The sequence below is a fragment of the Zootermopsis nevadensis genome, unplaced genomic scaffold (assembly GCF_977971745.1).
Source record: "Zootermopsis nevadensis isolate Lab colony 2312 unplaced genomic scaffold, Znev_1.0 Znev_ptg000009l, whole genome shotgun sequence".
In the NCBI taxonomy this organism is placed as follows: Eukaryota; Metazoa; Arthropoda; class Insecta; order Blattodea; family Termopsidae; genus Zootermopsis; species Zootermopsis nevadensis.
The window spans coordinates 4,214,824-4,235,033 of record NW_028259141.1 but is presented as its reverse complement, the minus strand read 5'-3'; the positions used below and the strand labels follow the sequence as shown (position 1 = coordinate 4,235,033).

Below are 20,210 nucleotides of genomic sequence, written 5' to 3'. Positions count from 1 at the left end.
TGTCGTACAGGTGAAAATCTGACATTCATACCTAATTCGGCCAACCTTTTTCGCCAAGTCGGTCTTCAAAAGTGAGTCCCATTGTCACTTAACACGCTCTGAGGTTTTATAACCAGAGTCATGTAGTGCCCTGTCAGTTTATTCAGGCGGGCCCTCGTGGTCGCTGACCGCAAAGGGTATAACTTCACAAATTTCGAAAACATCCAAAAGCACCAAAATTTATAGGACACCGCCCCTTCCTACTTTCAGCGGACCATACAAATCAGTAGCGCAGAGGTCACCGGGCAAGTGGCTCTGACACTCGGTCGCGTAGCTGCAGTTGGGGTGTTTGACCCTCTGACAGACATCACAGCGGGATATCAGCTTCCGGACCTTCCTTCCTAAACTTCGTGCATGAAAAGTGTTGGCAATTTTTCTGTTCCTAAATGCTCCAAACTCATTTGAACGAATCTTATCACTTGGGTTTCTAGTTCGGTTGGCAAGACTGGTCTCCGGTAAGGGTAGCTCTCACTATCGTTACTGTACAGCACGTTGTGTCGAGTCCTGTCTTGCGTCATTCATTTGTTAATATGCCTGGCGTCTACGCAAATCCGCAGAGACTTCCCTACGCTTAAAACAATGGTTAAAGGATTTAGATAGCTAGAATCTGACAACTCCAATATTCCATCCTTTTGAATATGTGGTATTTGTGCTCTGACTTCTGCTCAGACTGTTTCCCACTATAGGTTCTGGGTTCGTGACTTGAGTTTGAATTTTCCGGGTTTTTGGGTAAAGAACTGTGCCAGTCCAGGTCCGTGGTTCAATTCCCGAACGGACTGAAACTTGAGTTGAGGGGTAAACCAGGCTTTGGCATATTAATCTGGTTTATACAACGAAGGAGTTGTGATTAGATGATACTTGGTACACCTCACTTCATCAAAATTTGAGTGATTTTGTTAATTTTGGCTTTGTCCAATGTATCACATTGGGAAAGAAAGTGGCGCCATCCTGGCGTGTGAAAGTCTCTTCCCCCGACATTCTGTCTAGTGACCGTTGGTTTGGGGCGCCCTAGAAGGTGTGGAGTGACGATTGCCAGATAACCGCTGCTTCACTACGACTCGGACCAATGGAATTTGAATGTGGCTGTTCGGCACGTTTCCGACGTCATAAGTGACTTTCGGGGGGACGAATCGGATTGTCATATTCAATTCAAAATTCAAGAACAGTTACGTTGCGGGAATATAAAAAGAGAGATTGCGTTGGCGCTCGTTCTCAAAAAGTTCGGTTCTTCAAGGCAAGCGGACAGTTTCGGCTCGATTCATCAAGTTTCAAGTACAAAATACAACAGTTTGTTTCTTCAAGGCAAGCGGACAGTATCGGCTCGATTCATCAAATTTCAAGTACAAAATACAACAGTTTGTTTCTTCAAGGCAAGCAGACAGTTTCGGCTCGATTCATCAAATTTCAAGTACAAAATACAACAGTTTGTTTCTTCAAGGCAAGCAGACAGTTTCGGCTCGATTCATCAAATTTCAAGTACAAAATACAAAAGTTCGGTTCTTCAAGGCAAGCGGACAGTTTCGGCTCGATTCATCAAGTTTCAAGTACAAAATACAACAGTTTGTTTCTTCAAGGCAAGCGGACAGTTTCGGCTCGATTCTAGCAATTATAAGTACAACAGCCGAATCATCGCGCTGCCCTACGATCAGAATAACTTATTGTACTACAGTGTCTCGAAAGGAAATAAAAGGTGAAACATCTCCAAGGTGACTTCGGTGTGGCCTGCAGTTGATCATCCCCACAGATTTCACGTCCTTGGCGTACGGCCGCTCCAACTATCACAGTCCCCGTATAATCCCCGAGAGTCGGAGAACCTTGCTTTCCGACAGAATCCTACATCAATTATTCCTTATATCCTTCCGCATTATCCGAAGTTATATCAAGCTGTAACCGCGAGCAAACCGGACACGCTACTGGGCTTGATCCCGTGGCAACCAGAGTGAGAAGAAAGCAGTCTGCGGAAGGGCGATTGCAGCAAATGGCGCATAAACGTGGGACACGAATGGAGAATCCGATGTCGTCGTACCCTCAAAGTTAAAGTGAAATCACCTGGAGTAATACATCGCGAAAGGCACGTGGGGGAGTAAGCAACCCGCAACGCAGAACTTCGAGGAGAATTCGCCACCGGAAAGCCTGGATCTAGATCGTGTACGATTGGAGGAGACGAGATCTTCGATCCGGTGAACGACGCCTGAACTGCGGACGTCGAGAAGCGTGGCGACGCCGCATTGACCATCCACTTGGACGTGTAGGACACTCGGCTCACAGACGGGACACCGAGGCTACGGCAAGGTTTGAGACCTGCTGCAAAAGGTTAGTAGCAAATTCCTTTAAAATGGCGAGCCGTTCCCTCCGAAGCAAAAGACAGGCTGATTGCGGCGAAGTGAGTGAAATTGAAAGTGTAGACTTGCAGTGCGCCCAACCCTTTCTTTACACAAATTTGTCTGAGGATTTCGGAGAGGAGGACGAGATGACGCCAGGCGCGTAAAAGGAAGGCGAAAATCCTTCAGAAGTGACTGTAATTGCTAGTACAGCCGGTCCCAGTAGGAACATGGAACAAACGATCAGTCAGGTCCCACCGGCAGATTTATTGAGCATGATTTGGCAGGCCACACAGAAAAACGAGAAAAGTAGGTTAGAAAGTGAAAGAAGGAGAGAAGAACGTTTAAACAACCTGCGAGAGGACCTCATTAAAAATACAGAGCAGTTGTCGAAACAGTTCAGGTCTGCAATAGATAGGTCGAGCAAGCAGCTTCTTACAAAGATGAGAGATGAAATCAGTGAGTTCAAGGAGTCTGTGGCTACCCTGCGGCAAGATACTCGGCAACAAATTGAGAGAAAGAACGAGAAAATAGCTGATGTAACAGAGAGCGTAAATAAGAATGTGAGTGAGAGGATGATGGATGAATGTGATTGTAGGTTAATCAACCATTGTAGCAGTAGTGACCATGTGCCTGTTGTGACAGCCACTATTGGTAATGCTGACGGTGAGACACACAGACCGCGTGAACTTGCCGAGCTAACCCATCCTCAGAGCCCCAACCACGTTTTGAACGACTTTGTGTTGCCAAAATTTTTCGATTGTCATAGACAGAACGTAGTGCAATTCTTGCAGGAGCTGGACGATTACTATCGTTTGAAGTCTGTCCCAGAATCATTGAAGTTACCAATCGCGGTAAAGGCGATTAGTGATCCGTGTTCTAAGCAGCGGTGCACCGCAGTGTACGAGGTCTCGTCGGATTATGACCACACTTTCGACCCCGGCGGAGGGCAGAGGCCGGACAATGATCAAAACAACAGCCGAAATCATTCGGAAAACGACAGCAGGATGATGTAGAGAGCCAAACATTATCCAATAATGAGGGTAGGAACCCAGGTCCGAAACTGAGTCCGAGGCTAGGAGATGAAAATTTGGGAGTGCCTGACGTGAATCACGCAAGTGAGAAATTCAATGTGGTTCACGGCGCGCGTAGTTCTTCTGGTAACTCTCGTCTCCGCGGAAACGCTGGTTGATCGGAGAATGTACACCCCTCACGTAATGATTCTTACGTTTGTCTCTGCCACCATCATATCGGTTCTGACCGGATGAATGACCTTGGTTGGGCCTGTTCTGAGGTGGACCAGAGCTCTGCCCCCCTCTACTTGAATCTGTCTGCTCCCTTGTTTTTAACCCTTCTTGTATAGTTCTTACACCAGCCGACAAAAGAGCCCCTTGGACATAAAGCGGGAAGTGCCCCACTATTGCGTCGACTAATTCCAACTCGGTCAACTTAGGCGATAAATTGCCGGCCAATACCGAATACTTTAAGAGGTGTGACGACATACTTTCATTCGAATTTCTGTCGAAACGATCCTCATACAACTGGGTCCTCGCCTGTGATTGAAATCTAGATTCTATTGAATTCATTCCCGAAACGTCGGTTTACTAACCAGCTTACGCGGCTGATTGCCCGAGAAGATTGTATTGAATATATTCCCGAAACGTCGGTTTAATGTGGTAACCAGTTAACGCGGCTGATTGCCCCAGAAGATTCTATCCGTGTGGTTATTTTTCGTGCGAGCATTTACGACAGTGGGCTTTTTTCTGTGCGGAATTTTCGTGTGGGCTTTTATCATGTGCGCATTTATCTTGTAAGCCATTATGTAACATAACCTTGCAAATATCTTGCAAAAAAAAAAGTTAGATAAATAATCGAAAAAAGATGTGTGTCTGATTTTATTCGCGATCGCTCTACTGCACCATTTAGTGGGACTTATGGCTGCTATGTATCTCCGATGGCCCGTTGCGCCCCTCCTTGGCAAATCTGGCGAACCCCGGGATCCCCGGGCTCACCCGGGGTGCCCAAATTGATGCCGAGCTTGGAGCGGACGCCCAGCCAACTACAGATTCAGCGCACCCAGAACTCCCGACCTCAAATCATCCTCAACATCTAGCCTCCAAGTAGCTGGATTACAGGAGTACGCCACCACTCCCAGCGACAACCAGTAATTTGTAACTTGATGTTATGTTCACGCGCGATGTTTTCGATGCTGCATCCCGCTATTATCGGTTCGGTACGCCTGAACGTACTGCAGAAGTGGTCAGAGCTCGTACTGATTTGACGACGTTATAATTATCATCACATTCATGGAATGAATTCAACTTTATTCAGCAACATAATTTCGTGAATGCGATTATCGTGTTTGTGATTTGTTTCCACCAGATGGTGATAATGTAGCACTTCTACAGTGCCATCTGTTAGCAGTTTAAATAAACAATTCGTAACAGTATGCCTAGCGGGTACGTGATCCTTGACGCATTGAGGAACGTGATCTGAAATGGCGTGAACTAAATCCACGCGGCTGGAGTGTTTTCTTGAAAAGGAATCTGTCATCAGTATATTACACGTATTTCAAAACATTTCCGATGAAAATATTCTGAAGAAACAAAAACAACATCCGAAAATTACCCTTAATTAGCTTCTGCTAATATTGTTAGTGGCTATAAAAGACAGGGTTGTTCGAAGCACAGAAACATGAGAAATGTATAAAGAATTTTGATTGGGAAACATAAAAGGGACTGATTAGTCGGATTAATTAAGATTAGATAAAGGATTAACACAAGAATGCGGGCTTTTGCGAAGAAGACTACGAATATTCAGATTCCACAAAATTGGGGAATGTCTAGACCTTCTCAGCGACTGGTAGGTTTTCAAGGAAGACCCTTTGCCTTGAAGCTAGAAAGGTCTGTGTTTTTGCAGACGTTGTTGAAGACATTAAATAATTTATGCACGTTTTGTTCAGTGTTCCTCGGTGTTTTCCGTTACGACATAATTTTCAGGGTTGTGAGGGGGGGGGGGAAGTGCTCCAGACTTTCTCTGTATATCGCTTTCAGTATTACAGTGAAAGTCACTTATAACGGAATTCCAAAATATATAATTTTTTATTCGTATCAGATATCCGTTTAGTAAGGGCATAGGTATTTACTTCTAAAAAAAAAAAGAACATTGCACAGTACATATCTAATGTATTTTTGGTAAGAATAAGAATAATGTCCCATACATACACTACACAGACACTGACCAGTACATATTTTCAGTTTTTGCTTTTGTTTATTTAGTTCCTCCACACCTTCTCCTTTATTATAACGTAGTCCAGTGGACCATTTTGAACCAAAATTTTGTACGCATTTCTCAGCTCCCCCATACGCGCTATGTAACTCCCTCCCCCCACTTCATCATCCTTTATTTGATCGTCCTAACAGTACATGGTGAAGAGTACAACATTTCGTAAAGTGAAATAGTAGCAAGGCATTTACTGTTGTGTTGTAGGCGAGAATCTCTGGAGACATGTCCTGAAGGGAAATCCAGTCTGTGGATGGTGATGGTGACACTGTGCCGTGTTGCTATGGATACGGAACCCTCACAGCGGCTACCTCGGTTCTGAGTGGACAGTGACACAGGCACCAAACTGTTGTTCATCTGTTAGATGTTTAGCTATTCACAAGGTAAGAAATTACATCAAAGTAACAGCCGTAACCAAGAACAGCAGTACCAAAACAAATACAATACGTATTTACTTGAATTCTAGGCAGCCTCATTTTTCTGGTGGGATATTTTGAAGAAAATTTCTCTTCCAATTAAATACTTTGATTGTAACCATTGTTGTTCCAGGTGAACCAACGCACCTCTGGCTTGGGGTAAGGATTATACATCCGCCACTGCGGTTCCTATTGTCAAAAGCACTTCGCTTGCCAGACACCAGTCCGCATAGCACAAAACCGGATTTACAACTTAAAGTCCAGTTCGTGACCATCTCAGGTAGCCTTTCCGGAATTGAACTCAGAACATGCTGTCACACAGTTTCTTAAATAATTTCAAGTATTTACGCGAGCACAGTCTTCATAACCTTATCGTTCTCGGGGTCCCAGGATCCCGACGAACCGGGAACGAATGCGTCAGTTTTAGCTTCTTGAAATCGCCCACACAGGGCACTCGCTAGATCCTGATATTGCTCTATTTTCCTCTGTCTAAATTCTTTTACGGCGTATAATCTATTCTCAAATGGCACTGTGACGTCGATGATCATTGCTTTATTACGCAAGTCTGGCCTCAAATGTCCCTTTACAGTCACAATCGTGAACTTACCTTCAGCTGCTCTCTTAACCCTGCTTACCACTGCGATGTGTGTTCTGCCTCGTGATCTGGAATCGAACTGGCAACCCTAGGAGCTTGTAACATTTGCCGTCTCTTAGGTTTCTGATCTCTTGCTCACTGATTTTAAATATCGAACGAATGCATCGTAGTAGTCTATCGCGGAAAGAATAAATTACCTTTTCATGTTCTTCAGCGAGTGCATCTCGCCTATTTTCAACTAGGAGAGAAATGTTGTTTGTCGTCTTTGGCATTGACTATTTCTGGCATCAAAGCTTCGTTCTCTGTGCTATTGGTGGACCCAGTGTACAAACCACTGTTATATTTTCTGGTTGTTAACTACCTCACACTGTCACTTACAGTGGATAATTACGAGTTGCAGGGCTTAATTACGTGTACACTTGATTGTACCGGAACTTCCGCCGCGTATCGGAAAACGAAAATAGTTAAACGAAATCTACGAAACGTTAAAAACTGTTGTAATATCTAATTGATATCCTGATAATGAGTTACAGGACCTTAATTACTTGCACATTTGATTACCCACCTGGAATTAGCGAAAAAGTGATTTCCCGCAAAGTACAGTAACAGCAACTGAAGAATTATCATAAATCGTTGATAAACGATAATGACAGATAAACATAAAGCTAATAATGAGTAGTTTAAGGTGGGCCGATCCCGGAGGTACTGCAATACCGGGCCAACCCGTGACAGAGGTGGAGCAAGCTCCTAGCACTCCGTCATTTTCCAAAAATCAGTTTAATATTCTGGTCCTGCGATGCAGGACGTATCAGATATTAAGCTGATAAGAACAGATTAACTTTATTTAGAGAATGCTTAAAAATAATAATACAGTAATCGGTAATATAAAACATGAATTAGGTGGTATACATATCTCCACCTCTTAACACTCTACACAGTTTTTAGACTCTCATAATTGTCACACATACATTGATGCGGTCATTGGTTCATGGACATATGTTGAAACACCCAATATGTCACTGACATAGTAAATCTTGGTAAAACACAAAAGGGGGGGGTTACCGCTCCCCGCCAGAGAAGTGCACATCCACATCGTGCGCACCGTCAGGGATGGCTCGGCCTTCGGCGTATTGCCTGACCCCTGTCACGTGCTCGACATAGATGTCCCTACTCCAGCGGATAGCGTCCGTGCACATTAGGCGCCGCATAAGATGGCAGTAGCGGTGCCCAAGGCGCAACTGGCTGATGATCCGCTCGTTCGCCGGATCCCATCCACCCAGCGCCCCAACAAGGAAGGCATCTACGACCACATCGTAGCCCTGCTGACGCAGGTGGCTCGCAATGTGGTCGTATTTGACCTTCTTGCCATTCCGCGCGGCTTCAAATGCGGCGTACCGATTTTCAAACGGCGTAGCCACATCGATTATCGCGGCGGTCTTCTCCGCCTCATTAAGAATAAAGAGGTCGGGCCGAAGACCGTCGTTGAAACCTGGCACGGTCTGGTTCACGCGGACCGTGGTCCCGCTCGAAGGCTTGAGCGCCTTGACGAGCCGACCAAGGACCGCGTTGTGACGGCGGGTGATGGTGGCGAAGTGCGGCTTGCAGTGGTTCAGGACGTGCGGCAGGGTCTCGTTCTCATACCCACACCTGCGGCACGCCTTCACCCCGTTCCCCCAGCGCCGGGACCCGTTCAGGGGCACACAGTCGAGGCGGGCTCGGTGCACGAACCGCCACTCCGCGAAGCGAGTAAAATTCCCGCTCCGCATAAAATGGTTTGGCGGCGTCGAGGCACTCGTCACCGCGTAGACCTTGCCCTGATCTGGTTTGCTGAGCAGGCGCTGCCGGAAATGGCCCCTGATGGCATGCGTCAGGGCGGTCTCTGCATCCTTCACTCGCAGGGCAGAGGCGTTGAGCTGCAGCTGCGGGTGCTGGTCAGCGTCGAGGGCCCACCCTACAGCCATCTTCGGCCTGATGCGCCTGGTGGCGGTTCGAAGGCGCGTCCAGACGTTGGTGACCTCGACACTTTCACTGGCGAAGTCTCCGTCCAGGCGGCCGTTGAGGTAGTCCACCAGGTCGCATGGCTGCACAGCACGGCGCACGCGCCGCCCCACCACGGCCCGCAGCATCGCGCCACAGAGCGGCCGCAGCGTGGCCGACCGCAGCAGGCGGAAGCCGTGGACCAGCTGGCTCACATCAGCGAGGAGACTTGTGGGAAGGAGGTTGACTCCTCCCATTTGGTGGCTGAGGTAGAGGGGTTCAGCTCCCGCGCGTTGCGGGAGGTTCAGCCACCTTTTCCCCACGGCCTTGAGGTGCTTGTCCAGGTCCGCGAGCGACTTCTTCTTCACCACCCCGTTTCTCAGATGGAAGGAGAGGCAGGGCAGGATGAAAGTGTTGACGGCGTCGAACTTCTGCCACGGGGCGAGGAGTGAAGCGTCCACCTTCGTGATGTTGTCCCTCATCTCCGCTATGGCCTCCTCCGCCGATGGGGCAACGTGGTACCCTGTCGGGACCCCGAGATGCTGATAGAGGTCGGGCTCGGCCAGGACCTCAGGCGTTTCCCCCTGGATCCGGAAAGTGGATGAGACCGCCTCTTTCTTCTTACCATCGATGTGGAGGGTGGCGCACTTGCGGGCGTTGAACCGTAGCCCCGCCCAGTCGGCCACCGCTCCGGCCACGTCGAGGAGCCGCTGCAGGTCGACGGGAGTCCGGGCGACGAGTGCCAGGTCGTCCGCGTACGCGAGTGAGTGGACCGCTTCCTGGTGCAGCTGATATCCAGTGTTTAGGTTGGACAGGGCACGAAGGATGGGCTCGAAGGCCAGGTTGAAGATGATGGGGCTCAGCGGGCATCCCTGCTTCACCCCTGCCCCGATGTCCACCGCCGGTGTGTAGCCGGCACAGCTGCGGATGGTCGTGGTGTTGCCGGCGTACAGCCTGCGAACGACCTCTATCGCCTCGCTGTCCAGGCCGGCCCACTGCAAGGCGGTAAAGATGGTCTCATGCGGTACTGAGTTGAATGCATTGGTCAGGTCCAGCCACGCAATGCAACACTGCTTGCGGTTCTGGCGGGCATCCGTGACGACCGACTGCAACACGAAGTTGTGTTCAGCACACCCGTCCATCGGCAGGAACCCCTTCTGACTGGGACTGATGCGCTGGTTGCGGGCCGCCCAGGCGCCCAATCGCTCCGCCAACACTGATGCATACACCTTCGCGCTGGTGTTGCTTAGGGCGATCGGCCGCCAGTTGGTGATGTCGGTCTTGTCCCCCTTTTTATACAAGAGGATCGTTTGCGAGGTCGTCCACGTCCGCGGAATGTGAGCCAGCCGCGTTACGCCGTTGAAGACGGCTGCAAGGATGTGGCCGCCCGCGTCAAATTTCTTCCAGACGGAGTATCGAATTCCGTCTGGGCCCGGCGCGGTGTTCTTGCAGCGGCGCAGTCGTTTCCATACTTCCGAGGCGGTGAAAGAGTCCGCAAACGGGTTCCGGTCGTTTTCTGCCGGCGAGTCGTAGCGCGGTACCTCCTCAGGCACATCTGCCATGTTTTGAGGCCCCCGGCGGTAGACACGGGAGAAGTGCATGTGTAGGTCCTCAGCCGGGATCTGGCAGAAGGGGGAGGTAGCCTCTGTAATCTCCCGGAAAGCACGGGGTCGGCATCTACGGTAGAGTCTTTGGATGCGGGAGGCGGCCTCCGCATCGTACGTGGGTCGCCGTCGGCTGCGGGGTGCCGGATTAGGGGCCGGCTGGCGGTAACGAGTGGTCGGCTGACGAGGGGCCGTGACTCGGCCTATATTCTTTGCCTCTTCCTCGAGGCGGAGGAGCGCGTCGTCCAGCTCGGCGGCGCTCTCGACGTTGTTGAAGAACGCGACCCATTCCAGCTGCCTTGCCGTTGCCCTTGTTGGGTCCGGCGGTGGGGTGCCCTCCACGTCTGTGCCGTCCGCGGTGGTCAGGACGGCCGGTGGCACGTTGGTAACGGCCGGTGTAGGAGGTGCGGGTCGTCCAGACCCCTGGCCACGACGAACACCCGCCCTGGAGGTCGGCGAGGCAGCTGGCGGCGTGGTGCTGTTTGGTGCGGCGGGTGGAGATGGTCTCGGCCGCGGTCCCTGGTTGCGGCGGACTCGGGGGGCATCCCCGGAGGAGTACCGGGCGGCCGGCGGCGCGCTAGTGCCAGCTGGCACGGGTGATCCAGTCACCTGGTTATGACGGACACGACGGACCGCCCTGGAGGTTTCCAGAGCGGCTGACGGCGTGGTGTTAGTTGACGCGGCGGGTGGAGATGGTCGCGGTCGCGGCCTCTGGACGCGGTAGACAGCCTTGGGAGTGTGCGACGTGGCGCTGGACGCTGCTGGCCGTGGTTCCTGGCTGCGTCGGACATGGGAGACACCCCCGGGAGCGTCCCGGGCAGCCGGCGGCGCGCTGGTGGCAGCTGGCGCGGCAAGTGCGGGTGATCCAGTCTCCTGGCTGTGACGAACACGGGGGACCGCCCTGGAGGTTTCCAGAGCGACTGACGGCGTGGTGTTAGCTGATGCGGCGGGTGGAGATGGTCGCGGTCGCGGCCCCTGGCTACGGCGGACCCAGGGGACAGCCCTGGGGGTGTTCGGCGCGGTAGTGGGTGCTGTTGGCCGCGGTTCCTGGCGGCGTCGTCGGACTCGAGGGACACTCCAGGAGGCGTCCCGGGCGGCCGGCGGCGCGCTGGTGATGGCTGGCGCGGCAAGTGCTGATGATCCAGTCTCCTGGCTGCGACGACCACGGGGGACCGCCCTGGAGGTTTCCAGAGCGACTGACGGCGTGATGTTGGTTGATGCGACGGGTGGAGACGGTCGCGGTCGCGGCCCCTGGACGCGGTAGACCTGAGGGACAGCCTTGGAGGTGTGCGACGTGGCGCTGGACGCTGCTGGCCGTGGTTCCTGGCTGCGTCGGGCTCGGGGGACACCCCCGGGGGCGTCCCAGGCGAAAGGCGGACCACTGGTGATAGCCGGCGCGGCAAGTGCGGGCGATCCATTCTCCTGGCTGTGACGAACACGGGGGACCGCCTTGGAGGCTTCCCGAGCGGCCGACGGCATGGTGCTGGTTGGCGTGGCGGGTGGAGACGGTCGCGGTCGCGGCCCCTGGCTGCGGCGGACCCGGGGGACAGCCCTGGGGGTGTCCGGCACGGTAGTGGGTGCTGTTGGCCGCGGTTCCTGGCGGCGTCGTCGGACTCGAGGGACACTCCAGGAGGCGTCCCGGGCGGCCGGCGGCGCGCTGGTGACGGCCGGCGTGGGTGGTCCGGACTCCGGGCTGTGGCGAGTACGAGGGACCGACTTGGGCGGCTCCGAGGCGGCTGACGGCGCGGTGCTGGGTGGTGCGGCGGGTGTAGGTGATCGCGGCCCCTGGCTGCTGCAAACCTGGGGGGCAGCGCTGGAGGCGTCCGGCGTGGTAGTCGGCGCAGCGGGTGATCGGTGCCCCTGGCTGCGGGGAACATCCTCGGGGGCGTCCAGAACCGTCGGCAATGTGGCGGTGGCTGGCGCGGCGGATGGCGCTGGTCGCGGCATTCGGCTCCGTTGAACCAGGCGGGCTCCCTCGGGGGCGGTCGGTGGTCGGGTGACGGGCGGTGCGGCGAGCCCAGCGCAGGCGGGTGTCTTCGCCTGATGGTGCTTGCACGCTTTGAGCGCGCCAAAGACGCTCCTGCAGCCGCGGCACCGGAATACAAGGTGGCGGAGGTGGTAGCGGCGGACGTGCTTCGACAGGTCGCCATGCCTTTTGTAGACCTTGGGCACCGGGAAGCAAATCTGACACTGGAACTCCTCCTGCAGTGGCACCTCCACCTCGTAGCTGTCGTCCGGGGTCTGCAGCGAGACGTCCATTGTGGACCCTATTCGATCGACGGGGCCATACGCCTATCGCTAAATAAGAAACGGAACTACATTAATAAGGTAAATTAAGCTGATAAGAACAGATACTACACTTTGATCTTAGCCAAAAGGCCGAGAAGCGATGCCCTTATCAGGCGTCGCGACGCTGAAATACATTATCTGACGCATGGCGTCCGCGGGTACTGCAAGATATACTTGTAACTTCAAAAACATTTTTGCTGTCATCCGGCATTTTGACGTTACGGAACGCAAGGCAAGGGGCTACTGTACCGTTTGTCAGAGGGATACGACTCAATAATTTCTTATTTCTATCAATTATGTAAATGTTCTTAATCCTAGTATACACTTTCACCCGTTCTGCCATCTACTAGGGATTCATGTACTTCTGTCTCTCTCTCTCTCTGTCGCACACCAGCTCCGCCGCGTGACAACAGAACTCCAAGGTTCAATAACAGATGGTACAACTAAAGCTGAAAGAAAGAGAAAACCTCATCCACACACTTATTACGCCAATACACGTACTTAACATCATTCTGCCATCGTCACCACAGTCATTTAGCAGGTCAGTACAGTGATAACGGTCGGCAGTTGGCGGATTCCAACCACCATCAGGCTATAATCACAGCTTTTCAGCGGTTTTCCTCAGTACCTACAGAGTGCCTCTCTACCTCGTCACCTGCTTCATCACCGAGCGTCGTTTAATAACTTAACAACTAGACTCGTATTTTGGAAGTTCCAGAAGTTGCACATTTTTCTTGGTGCCCTCGTCGGAGGTGCAAACCCATTCCATTGTAACTTCCTTGTTTTATGTATATTGAGGGAGTTGTAAAAACGGCGAAATTCCCCTACACTCTGTTGTCCACTTAATCTAATCATCTCATTTGTCTACACTAAATACCTAATCACGCAGCGGGAGATTGGGTAACATCATAGAAGCCATTGTTAAAAATAGTCACATTTAAGAAGTGTAGTGTAACAGTTCAAATTACATCTTCTGCTGATGTAGACTTAATCATACTGTTTAATTTCTTATTATTCATTAACCTGAATTTATTTTAGTTTCATTTTCAAAATTGTAACTTTGTGTGGTGTTTGGAGTGTTGTACTGGGATAGATACTACCATTTCATGGCATCTACCCAAGTGGTTAAGACACATGTGCGAGGACCTTCGAGGCCTGGAAGTTTTAGTTTTGACATTAATGGGTAATAATTTGCCGTGAATTGGGTGTAGCCCCATGTGTCACATTTATGGCTTCAGTATGCCAAAAGTCAGTCATTGATGGAACATACTGTTGCACACATAATGGGACGTGACATCCCACCTTTGGCTAACGTAGGCAATCAAGGTCATTGTTCGAACACACTGCTGTACGATAATTATCTCGTATGTATGATTTGAGGTTTTCGCAGTGGTGAGTATGAAGATTTCTGTCTTTTGGGTTGTTGCGCTGTGTAGTCTGGTCGATGTTAACCAACGTTTGAGAGGGCATACTGCTTCCGTCATCAGGGTGATGATGACAGAGGCGTATGACCTCTGAAACAATGGTGGAAATCTACCATACCACACAGCGCAACAACCCAGAAGACATCCACCTTCAATTATCTAGTAGCTTACAAGTTCCAAGCAATTTTGAAATTTTGCATAAAAAGTTTAATTTGTTTTGCAGTAATTAATGACCTGTTGGATCTAAAAAAGTGAACTTCACTATAGCGAGGAAATATAATAATAATGTTGACTTTCAGCATAAAAACACACACAAGGAAAACTCCCGAGTTGCCTAGACCACGGCCTTGCCCAACACAAGTTATAAATTCGGGCACCGCCAGGAATCGATCCCGGGACCCCAGGATTACAAGGCCGGCGTTCTAACCGCTAGACCTCTATCCTCTGTGTCCTGACTGGCTCTGGGGCCCACCCAGCCTCCTCTACAATGGGTACCGGGGTCCTTTCCCGGGGGTAAAGCCGGCCGGGGCGTGATGCTGACCATTCACCCCATCTGATGCCAAGGTCAAGAAAGAGAGGAGCTATACCTCCACTCGCCCCAAGCGCCTTTACGGCATGTAGCGGGACAAACTTTACTTTTACTTTTTATTACTTTAAGTATGATTTTCAACATTATAGACAATATTACCCATTTTAATTTAATTTTTTCTAAGATCCAATACTTTTTGTTTGTATTTAAATGTTCCCTATCCCATGTCAATATCCATCAGTATGTCGTCCTGGTTCCACCGGAGTCCTATTAAAAATATTCTACTGTACAGTTTGTTTCCTTTGGGGGGGGGGGGGATATAAAGGCTCAGTACCCGATACTTATCAAGAGATTTATGAACCATGTACTTCTGGGTACATGGCATTATAAAGTAAACACGAGTCACCTATATAACTATATATTTGAAAACATGGCTTAGGGAACCCAAAGGTTCATCACCGAATTAACCAAAGCCCTCCACCGGACCCTGTCCTGGACCAGCAAAATCCAGTCTCCCTCAACTCTTATCTCCCATAGATCCCTCCTAACATTATTCTCCCTTCTACGTCTTGGTCTCCCCAGCAGTCTCTTTCCCTCAGGCTTCCAAACCAATACCCGGTGCACACCTTTTGTCCCATCCATGTGCGCTACATGCCCGCCCATCTCACTCCTTTCGACTTAATCACCCTGACAATATTGGGGGAGGATTTACAGATTTTTAAGCTCGTCATTATGCAGTTTTCTCCATGTCCCATCGTCTTCTCTCCTAGGCCCAAATATCCTCCTCAACACCCTGTTCTCAAACACCTGCAATCTGTGTTCCTCCCTCTGAGTGAGAGACCATGTTTCGCACCCATACAAAACAACAGGCAAGATTATTGTTTTGTATATTTTAATTTTCTGGTTCTTAGAAATCAGACAGGAAGACAAAATATTTTGAACTCGGAAGTAGCAAGCATTTCTGCAAATTTAGTCTCCTAACTTCCTCAAGAGCATCATTTTGATTTGTTATTTTTGTTGCCAGATATTTGAACTTTGTAAACCTTTCAAAGGACTTATTAGCTACCCTAAGGTAATTTTGCCCGCCTGTCTTCTGATGACGAGATACTAACATGTACTTAGTTTTTTGTGAATTTACTTCTAGCCCCACCTGTCTGCTAGCCTCTTTATTGTATTCATATCGTCCCCCAATAAATTAACATCAAAAACAATTAATTAGAATGATACAATTATATATAACAAAATAAATAATTAGAACAAAACAATAAAATACAATAAAAACAACTGAACAATGCATTAAACAGCATCTGCAGATTCTTCACCGGATGCCGGCGAAAATGCTTAGGACTGATCTGTTCTCCTGAAACAAGAGATGAAAATTACATCAACACTTGTTTTATAAATTTCTACAAATGTAACCTTAAAATTGTTAATATTACAAGATACATGTTTCCCTCCCACAATGAATGAGTTCAAAAACTTACTTTCTGTGAACGAGCTTTGCAGAAGACTTTCCAAAAGCAAAGACTCTCATCCCCAGCGCTGGTTATGATGGCTTCTCCATCAGAAGATATCGACAGATACGGCACTCTGTTTGAATAATGGCCAGTGCGATTTGAAACATGTGACAGGTTTGGATATTTCCAAATGCGTATCTGGTTTTGGGAGTTACCGTTGGTGCTAACCTACAACAAATAAACAAATTTCCATAAGAAATGTAATGAAAAGTAACAATCTGGAATAGCATCCACACCAAATTCCATGAAAATTTGTCAGCCAATCTCGTTTAACAAGTAATTATGCAAACGATGACACAGCCAATGACAGCGCAACAGGTAATGACATCATCAGTTACTGCAGAGAATTACGGATATTGACATCACTGTAGGTCTTAATCCAGCTACCTCACAACTCGTAGCATGCTAATGTCTCCAGGGATGATCTTTCAAGGCGCATGGCAACTTTGGGTATGTCTAGACTCTCCTATTCAGGTTGGGCCAACCACAGAGCAGATTCCATTACCCCAACCAAAAGTGTGATTAAGAGGGGCCCTACAATTTAATGTGTGCTCTGAACCACAATAAGGGGCCTGGTATACTTCATTTTCCCAAGGTTTTATTTTTGGAAAATGTGAAGACTTCAGTTACCAAGAAGAATCTGAGAAATGTGGATGAATGAAAATTCTGTTATTTTTCCATAAACAACAAGTATTGACCTAAGGAAAACATATTTTATACTGCCAAAATTGAGTAAAGGTAAGGAACTGCCCTGAATGCAGATGGCTTCACAGTTACAATTTCATGTTTCATTAATTGCGTTTTTCATCCAAGTAGAAATGCAGAAATTTTATAAATTATATCTGCAGCAAATGAAATTTCAAAATTAGGTTTGGGGGTGTTAAAATATTCACAACATAAATTTCAATTTAATCCTATAGGTTACAAACACTTCACTACCTGTACCAAATTAAAAATACAATTCCTTCCCCTATCAATGATATCGTTCCAAGTACAAACTGAAGAGCACATCGACATGCAAGAAACTTACCAGTTCAGAGGAATGTTTAAGCCAAGCAAGATTACAGACTTGAGATCCAGTGTCCACAAACTGCTTTGGTTGTCCTGTGAGCGTGTTCCAGAAACGAATACACTGATCAGCTCCGCCTCCACCACTAGCCAAGAGTCCATGATGATGCGGGGACCATGCAATAGCTGTAAAATAAAATGTATTTGTGTATAATAAGAATTGTGTCCAAATGATCAGTTTGATACATCATGCTGCATGGAATATTAAAATAAAGAAAGTGAATGGAGGAGGCAGAGATGAGAAATGTGAAGAAATTTACTTTGCAAATTATAAATGCTGCGCAGAACAGTGAAATCAAAGACATCCAAAGAATATGAGCACCATGCCGGAGAAACCATGAACTTGTATCAGTTATATATGATAAACACAATGTACCTTTCACTGAGTGTAAGTCTGCACAGGTGAGAGCGAATGCAGATTCCAAACATTGAGGTGATTGTCATTGCCACTGGAGACCAGGCTCTGCTTGTCTGGAGACCACTTCAAGCCGCAAACCTTTAAACAAAAGATACTTATAGTAATTGAAATTGATGACAATAATTTTAAAACATATTTTTCAGCTGTTAGCAAAATTTTATGTGAAGTTCTGACTATGGTGAAGATGTTGATGCTGTTCTTCTGGGTCGTGATGCGATGTGGAGATGAACTGTCTTTATCTTCAGAGCTGAAGATGGAGACTGCGTGTACTTCCAAAACTCTAGTATCTATGTGAGTCCACATGGTGTCACAACCCAGAAAAACAATGATAACTGTTTTGCAGTAATAACAAAATTATTAATACTTAAGATTTTCTATTAACCTCTTGTTGATGGCCAACCAACATTGTCTCTGTCACAAGACTAGGAGTTCTCACATCACATTGTAAGATCAGTCCTTCCTGACGACACAATATCACCATTCCAAGCTAGCGATTCAACTCTGTCTGGATGGGTCAGCAGCTCATTAATTGGGAATTTACAGCAACCTCCCAGACTTGCATGTAGTCATGATGTGTGCCAATTGCTACCAAATTTCCCTACAAATACAAAACACCAGGTCATAAATGTGTCCAATAACAAGAGTCAGTCCTATATTATGTTAGGAGTGATATGTTGTGTTATCTGTTCGGTAACACTTCCTGGTATGCAAATTCTTACCTATTATCTACAGCTGTTGCAGAATATGGCCATAATATTTCATTTATATAAAATTATGACATCACATTACATCAGAATACAGACAAATATATTTTGCTTTGCAGGTCTTCATGGATGGAGTAGCCTATATAAATAACGCCCACCTTGAATGTGTGTTACTGCAATGTTTGCAAAAATTATTGTTAACACTAAACAACTGTCATGGCTCTCACCCACAAGCCAAAGTTATACAGACAAATACATTTATCCTGAAATAAATATGGCTACCTCAGGACAAAAATCTCTAAAAGACAAACTACTAAAATTTTGGGCTTGGTCTCCCTCACTTGGCAGGCGGAGGACACAATTCTTCTCCACCTTCCTCAGAAGGTTTGTAACAAGAAATCCAAATTCTTCAGATTTCTATTAATGCACAGAACAGTGAACTTCAGAAACACCAAGATGTTTCCCTTGTCATGGATATAAAACATAAAATGAAAAGCAGAAAGAACGCACAGAAATGGGGTTAGCAGTTGACACTGATTCAACATGTGTACAAGAAAGATGACAAGAAGCAGAATTGCAGGAAAAACAAGAGGCCAAAATTGAGAAAAGTCAAAATGGGGACTTTGGCAACTTTCAGAATTCAGAACAGAAGTCCACAGACTTACTGGGCACGAAACAGGCCTGAGGAAAGAGAGATTCTGACAAGGAGTCAAGTACGACAAATAACACAGCCCTTTGTATTCCTGTGTTGCTCTATATGAAAGGGACCTTATTTTGCTTTAACTTCACATGCAAATTCTCAAGTCATATATTAACTACAATTCAATGAAACTCAGGGGCGTTCAACACCTTCAAGAGAAAAGAAATAAACTTCAATAAATCAGGACAAATAATGAAGTACAGCACATGAAACTCCCAATGCTTCATATAAAGAAGAAGAATGTTATAACTATTTCATAATCCACACTCTATCATTGTCTCGTAGCTTGTCTTGGCAGAACAGCTGATCATGAAATCAAAACAGCCTCATCAGCCAACTCAGATTTCATCAGAGACCAAGACCATTTCATTTGTGGAATTTAGGAGATAAAAACTAATACAAACTATGACTAACCTTGAAGGGTATTTGTTATATTTTCACTGTAACTCAAAATCTTGTGGCTCTTTGGCCCAAGTGGTGACAAAGAATAGGTCACAGAAGTGTCACCACTGAGCCCATCTTCATTCTTGATTGGTGTTGCATACTGTAACAAAACAGAAATGAATCTTTCTTAACACGTATAACATTTACTTACAATGTACAAAGTACACACAGTGTAATCTGAGCTCCTGAACAAGACAGTAGGGCAGCTTCATGCGCCGACCACGATATCTCCCTTGAAGTGTGCTACAAGGTACCAGCCAGGATAGAATTGTGTTGGGCTTCAAGTACAACTGGAGCATAAAGCTGATTACTCACCTCCATCCAATGCTGAGAAAGGGTGGATGGAGTGTTACATCCCTTCTGCCAGACACCTTCAAACCATGATTCTTATGCAAAGAGACAATTTTACATTCACCTTTACCTGAATGGAATGGGTCACCAAGAAAAAGAAAAATGTAATTTTCCCATCATGTATTGAAGTTTTGGACAACACAGATCAGAATATCTTCTTGTATATGGTTTTGAGCTTACAAATTTATTTCCGGAGCTCCCGTTGTACAGAAGAAAACATGACAGTAGAAATGTTATATTAAGGTTATTGAGGGACAGAAGAGTCTCAGAGTTTTAACTCTGTGTATTAGAATGCTGATTGTTTCTTCCTATTATAAACATCTTTTATCAAAAATCAACATCAATACAAAAACAACAAAAGGTTCACTGCTCATCACCTGGAATGTTTGCTGCAGGTTCCACTCATTTCCCTCTGTACATGTGACCAAAAAAGGCATGTCAGAATTTTGCTTTTTAATTGTCTGCACAATTGGAGAACATCAAATGCAACTTGTAGTCTCCAGCACCTGACTGGCTGAGTGGATATATTAAT

At 47.5% G+C, this 20,210-nt stretch overlaps 1 protein-coding gene, 2 non-coding genes and 1 pseudogene across 3 annotated transcripts; all 4 read right to left on the bottom strand.

Moving 5' to 3' along the window:
• Positions 1–4,212: 4,212 nt before the first annotated feature.
• LOC147874413 (signal recognition particle RNA) lies at positions 4,213–4,516 on the bottom strand. Its single transcript, XR_015534378.1, has one exon.
• Positions 4,517–7,332: 2,816 nt separating this feature from the next.
• Positions 7,333–13,458, bottom strand: LOC147874410 (uncharacterized). The gene has a single exon (XM_087345835.1). It carries the CDS (start codon positions 12,491–12,493, stop codon positions 7,712–7,714), a length of 4,782 nt encoding a protein of 1,593 aa, XP_087201961.1. The 5' UTR covers positions 12,494–13,458; the 3' UTR covers positions 7,333–7,711.
• LOC147874412 (U2 spliceosomal RNA) lies at positions 7,334–7,519 on the bottom strand. The gene has a single exon (XR_015534376.1). It is a non-coding gene; the product is annotated as a U2 spliceosomal RNA (small nuclear RNA).
• LOC147874411 (U2 spliceosomal RNA) lies at positions 12,528–12,625 on the bottom strand (annotated as a pseudogene).
• Positions 13,459–20,210: the final 6,752 nt, after the last annotated feature.